This window comes from Cydia fagiglandana, chromosome 15 (genome assembly GCF_963556715.1).
Source record: "Cydia fagiglandana chromosome 15, ilCydFagi1.1, whole genome shotgun sequence".
NCBI classification, from domain to species: Eukaryota; Metazoa; Arthropoda; class Insecta; order Lepidoptera; family Tortricidae; genus Cydia; species Cydia fagiglandana.
In genome coordinates, this window is record NC_085946.1 from 10,836,009 (window position 1) to 10,842,631 (window position 6,623).

At 36.4% G+C, this 6,623-nt stretch overlaps 1 protein-coding gene across 1 annotated transcript in view; it reads right to left on the minus strand.

Moving 5' to 3' along the window:
- LOC134671343 (B-cell lymphoma/leukemia 11A) overlaps nt 1–1,707 on the minus strand; it is a 45,622-nt gene extending 43,915 nt beyond the window's left edge. Inside the window, exon 1 of the mRNA XM_063529169.1 lies at nt 977–1,707. Coding sequence (XP_063385239.1) covers nt 977–1,013 — 37 coding nt within the window. The 5' untranslated portion in view covers nt 1,014–1,707. The remainder of the gene's footprint in view (nt 1–976) is intronic.
- Nucleotides 1,708–6,623: the final 4,916 nt, after the last annotated feature.

A 6,623-nucleotide genomic window follows, 5' to 3' on the forward strand; every position in this document is an offset into this window, starting at 1 on the left:
TTACCTATTTTACTATTATTTTTTAGTTTATTGCATTTTTTGAATAAGCCTTCTTTGTTTTGTATAATTTATTTATCTCTTGTTTAATTACCTGATGAGTAAATATAAATGAAATAAAAATTATATTTGACAAATATAATATTTTGTCATTGTTTTTCTTATTTTTTCAAAAGATTAAATTCAATTGTTTCAATATTGGCATGTACTTACATATTAAATATTGCTATTAATAGTGCATTAAATATTATTTATTTTTCTTACTATATCTCAAAATGTCTCCCCTCTTAAATTTATCAATACTTGTTTTTAAAACATTTTTTCTCTCAATGTCTTTATTTCGAATACTTAGGAGACCCTGCAAATTTTTGCATTAGGTAAATTCCATAGTACCTAATAACTAACATTAAAGCACTTTTATTATCTTTGTTATTTATATTTTCGCATAGATATAGCAAAAATGTATTTTTCTTTTGAACAGGTCTTTTCCCATATAATTTAGTTTGTATTTTGCTTTTATTTATAGCTTTCAAAATTTCCATCAAAAAAGTTCCCGCAAACTTTCCACACATTGACCGCGCACCCTTATCTCTTATAGCGAGCCAGTCAGCTGATGAAAGCCCTTTCAGCTCGGACAACGATGACCACAATCGTCTTGCGTCAATATTGACACAGGGCCCGGGTATTAAGTAGCTCGTCGGGCTGAATGGAGTCTCCGAGGTACAGTGTTTGTGTCGGCTGTGTGCGGTGTTTCGCTAAATTTCGTGCCTTTGACGGCGATTGTCTTATTAGAGATTTAATAAGAATCTTACTGCAAATATTTATATGCCAAATCTTAATTTGGTTTTGCGTTTTATTTTTTGTTTTGTGTTTATAGGGTTAATTTCTGGCCAGCGGTTTGTTTAAGATTGATTATCAATGGCTATCATTGATTATAGTGTTGATAGATTATCTATTTGTGAAATGTTCTGCGACTTACCTTGCGCGATGCGTACAGCTGGCATCTTGATTCTCATCTTGATTTGGTCACCTATTTTTAGATCTTCAACAACTTCTTTATCAACGAAAATTTTATCTAAATATCTTCGGTATCTGGCGACAGTTCGTCACTTCACATTCACAGCCCCGACGGCTTATCGTTCGGTGTTTTAAAAAGTTTTTGATAAAGGGGTCGAGATGTCACTGGATACTCGAAAGTCCGACGGCAGAAAACTTGCGTAAAATTTCTAGTCATCTTCGTAACTTTTTCATGTTTAGCAAATTATTTTGCACTTATCAACTTGCTTACTTTTTTCTTTTCATGTTGCTGCGCACCGGTTGGCCCTTCTGATGTTTATTCGCCAAAATTTGGTCATACGTTCTTATCAACACTTGAATGAGCGTCTCAGTGTAATCTAATCAATCCACACCTAGTGGCGATTTCGTTATTTGGCGAACGTGGCTGTTGGTCACACTTCAGATTTTATATCTTGATAAAACTTCTTCACTTTTCAGTTCGAAAATATTTGTTTGCACTGTCTTTCGCAAAGTTCACTAAAATGTTCAAATGAGACGGATTTATACTGTTTATTCAAGAAGATTAAAATCAACGATAAGAGAGTAAAACGTAATAATTTTCAGGAGTTGTATTTTCAGTTTACGATATATTGGTCGCGCTCGAGTACCGCGTGTGCGGAGCGGTGTAGCAGGTGCGCGGCCGGCCGCCCGCTCTCGCCCGATGTCCGAGAGCGTCTGTCCTGTGTCCCTTCGCGCGAGGGCTCCGCGGCCTCCGCATGTCCACGACTCGCGCCATCTCGCTCGGCCGGCCGACGAGGGCGCGTGCGAGTCCGTACGGATAGCCAGGGGTTACTCGCGGTCGCAGCCGCCTCGGCTGAACGAGCGAGACCGAGCGTCCCTCCCGCGCGGCGAACGCCCGCGCGCGACAGAGACGGCCAGCGATCATAAGTGCCGTGCGTTGGTGTGCGTGCGCGGGTGGGGCGAAGATGCAACGCGTACAAAAGAAAAGGGATAATATTTGCTTGCATATTTCATGACTCGATTAGGAGATGGAATTTTTAATTGAACGGACCTGTGAAGTGCGGTCAGTCTCCGCTTAGATATTAAAAAGTTCGTTAATGAGATGGTAACAAATGATTTATTAGACTCATCCATTCTCCAATATGCACTGTATTTCATACTTAATATACAAAAAGAACTTGAGGTTTAAAATTAGCAGAGTTTGTACCTTTTACTTTGAAGATATGTACGAGTATGGCTAACTCGATGGAAACGAAAATTTTACAATACTTTTCTATTACGAATCAAATCGCTCCCCGTAGCGCTACGAATGCTACGCTCGTAGCAACACGTGTTCGTAGACGTCGCATGAATTGCATGTAAAAATATTACTTCGACTAGACTAGTGAAAGAAAAAGTTTACGGAAAAATATAGGCTAGAATGTTGTAGTCTGAAATGTTAAAGGGTAAAAAATGTTATCGATAAAATGTACTAAATAATGCAACTCTCAAATACGCACGAAGCTAGGCTGCCCCACTACATTTTTCACTTTCACCCCTCCAAGTTTTAGAGCACATTTTTCCCGGCGTTATTTTACTTAAGACGCCACGAGGAACTTATCTCGGTCGGTCCTTGACTTTAATAAGTTTTATGAGTGTCAGTCGCGACTTAACTGCCGCGAGAACGCCGGCGAAAAAGAACTTTTTCATAATTGTTTCTGAACGAACTCTGAGAACTTTACGTTCGACTTTTAAATTCGCGAATTGTTTTAGCAATTTTGATTGATTGACGAAAATTTTGGCAACTGTTTCTGTTATACGACGTTATTTAAATTAAGAAAAAGGCAAATGAAAGCTTGAATACCTTTTTAGCTACATTGTTTGGATACGAACTTATACATGTTTTATACGATTCCTTTGAATTCCACCGTCGCTTGACCAAACACGCTATGATAGGCTGAAAACCCGTGGTCATCCAATGTCCAGTGTATGATCCAACCTTGAAAATATCCCCATTCCTCTCTAATCTTCACATACATTAGGAAAAGATAGAGACAAATAGGCTGGTCCGTTTTCCGAAGTGAAAAGCGTGGGACATAATGACCGATGTATGTCTATCTCGGTCGGGAGTAGGGTTGCGAGGGGGTGGTGAAAGGGATGGTGATGTGTAGCACGCATGTGTGTCCGGTGCCGCTACTCGCCGATAGGGGGCGCGTGGAAAACTATGTCGCGTTTCGCTTAGAAATGAACCTTAGTAGAGGTTCGGATCAAAGTGTAAAGAGAAGAAAGATTTTGTTTTGACGCTAAAATATTATTGCGTGTTAATTCGTTCTCTCTATTTCCACTGTTTTAATCTTTTGATATGTTTGTCATTAAATTTAATGCATTTATCTAATACCTTTAAACAGTTTAAACGATCAATTCTTGTTTATATTTATAGGGGGGGGGGTTATATGTTTTCGGAGCAAAGCTCGGTCTCCCAGATATTTTAAATTAAAATAACGATACCGGTCTAAAATTTTCTTCGTCAATAAGTATTTTTACCGTCTCTATATTTCCATAAATATGTAGGTATGTGAATTAGCAGGTGCAGTTAAGCTATAGCTCTAAACTTACACGGTTATTAAGTCAATCTTTTTTTAACTGTTACTTATGGTTTCAAAACCAAAGCCATACTGTAATATAGTAAAATATAAACATGTGTCTATACCTATGTATTAAATTTTTTATAACGCTTACAACTAAGCAACGTTACTTTTTCTGTCAACCGGTAGTTGCATAATTGTACGTTTCATATTTTTTATCTTCCTCTCGTGACATGTGTGTGACAGGATACGCGGATTGCTTAATTTGAGACTTGTAACGCTATAGCCACGAAAGTATCGGATTCGAAGACGCATTCACAAGGTTTTTTGTTCGCGCGACATTTTCAATGTGTCGACATGATGTGCGTTGCGATATGTTGTTTCAACTTTGGGCCCGATTCGGATTCTGGAGATACTCTTGAACGATTTTCACAGGATATGACTTAGAGATCCAATTCACATCTAATAGATATCTTACTCTATCTAACGTAAAGGTGACATTGGTTGCCCGAATTGCGCTGCAAAAGAGAACTAGTTGATATCTAAACTATAACGTATCTAGAATGGATCTGGTACGTGTCGTTCTTGTGAATATCTTGAAGTCCGAATACGGCAGTTTGTATAGCCTCCTGAGTCCTGAGGCTAAATGTACATATTCGTGCAATCTAAAATGACCTTTCATGAACCAAATAAAGTAGCATTTCTTTTGATTCATTGCTTTTTAAAACAAATTAAATTCGTTCCAATTTACTTATAAACGATGAAAACTCATTTATTGTATAATAAGTGTTAAATGAATACAAAACTAAAATTAACTACAACTAAAAACTAAAGCTAAAAAAATTAAAATACTCGTACCTATTAATATTTTGCGCCCTTGGTTGTCCATCACGCAGGCGGGCGTTTTCAGAAATAAATACCAAAAACCCGATTCTCACAGATCCCGGTGTTTTTGGGTTCTTTCAACTCAGAATCACTAGCATATTCAATTCTGATGATAAAATAAAATGTCCCAAAAATTTGTATGAAAATAGTACATTCCACTACGTCACGCACATACAAGTGAAATTTTTTTTCATACTAAAACGTGACGTAATGGAATGGACATTTTGGGACATCTTTTTTTAATGGTTCGATGGAGAATGCTGTCGATTCTGAGTAGAATGAGCCCAAGAACGTCCAGATGTGAAAGAATCAGGTTTTCAATATTTATTTCTGAAAACGCTCGGCAGCGTTTTTCTAATTTACTTATAAACGATGAAAACTCATTTATTGTGTAATAAGTGTTATAAAATGAATACAAAACTAAAATTAACTACAACTAAAAACTAAAGCTAAAAAATTGAAAATACCTATCAAAATTTTGCGCCCTTGATAAGGTGCCCATCACGCAGGCAGCGTTTTTCTTTTGATTCTAATTTACTTATAAACGATGAAAACTCATTTATTGTATAATAAGTGTTATAAAATGAATACAAAACTAAAATTAACTACAACTAAAAACTAAAGCTAAGAATTTGAAAATACCTATCAAAATTTTGCGCCCTTGGTAAGGTGCCCATCATGCAGGCAGCGTTCCCGCGCTGGATTGCTATGGCCAATCTTTGCCAGCGAATTTACTTATTGTATAAGGTTCATATTAAAAATTTGATAACGTTATATGGTGGATCTTACGAGGATAGACGAAGCTCTTGGTACATTTTTGACTTCGAAAGACATATCATTGAAAGCTATTGCTTCTCCATAAATGTATGGACCTTTTAGTTCAAATAAATTAATTATAAGTATCCCATGCCTCGCGGACTTATAATATTTGACGATGTCAACATGCGCAATGCAGTTGAATTGCTTGCGGCATAATTCCCGTGGGGTCATTTTTGAGCTCTGCTAAGAGTTCTAAAGTTGTTGTAAATTAAATAGTTCGTTGAGCCCAGTAGGTAAATAAAGTAAGGTGTATTCGGGTGATACCGAATGTCGGATAATTCCGAAATTCAGATGAAAATCAGCCTTAATTCCATCATAATTAAAGTCTCTTTTCGGAATTATCCGACAGTTTTCGACATTCGGAATTACCCGAGTAAACCCCATGTACTTTTTTAAATGCCGTACTTTATTTGTCATTTAAAGGGTCGTGCATACACCTTTAAAACCCTACCTTAAAGTTGTCAAGACAAGTCTTTAGTCTTTTCCCCAAAAAAGAATTTGTGCATACATTCTTATCTTTTTGACGATTTTACGATACTTCGTGTAATGAACACTTAAAAAATATTGAATGAAATACAGTGTTGCCAACCTTATTTTAAATATCATCTCTAACAAATAAGTGAACCATAGACATTTTTTTTTTAATTTTATTCATTCATTCATTCTTTTGCCGCCCGTACCCTCCGTTTTTGTTACTTCTTGATTTAAAAATATTAGTTAAATTAACAATTGTATTTCAAAGTAAGTGCTTGGTCATAGAAAAAGTATTGTATGCAACGTTGTTTAACTGAGTCAAAAAATACTCGTGGCGTGTTTATTAACAATTTTCGGCTTCGCCTCAAATTATTACTCACGCCACTCGCCTTTTTTGACCTCTCTTAAACAACGGTTGCATAAAATACTATTACAGAGCAAGGTTTATATTTGATGTGTGTTATTTAATGTTCGGATATAAAATTGTACGAATGGCAGACTTAATGCCTTTTGTCATTTACTACATTCTTATAACTATCACACCTTCATGAAAACAAGCAGGACAACATAGAATATAACTCCCCCAGAAAAAAATACATCTCCACAGTTATTTCAGCCGATGTTTGGTCATAAATTATATGTTTAATTGCCATGGACACCCTTTCCCCTCGTCTGAAAATAAATCAACACTTACTTACCTAAGACTCTGTTCAAGGGCGTTTCGGGCACACGTGTGTAACACTGAAATATCTATGCTTTCACAATGTCAACAATATCTATAGTTACATATTTATGATATTGTCAAGTATTTTTGAAATTGCTTCTTGTTTTTGTTTGTGACATTGAAAGCAGCTAAATGTATGGTAA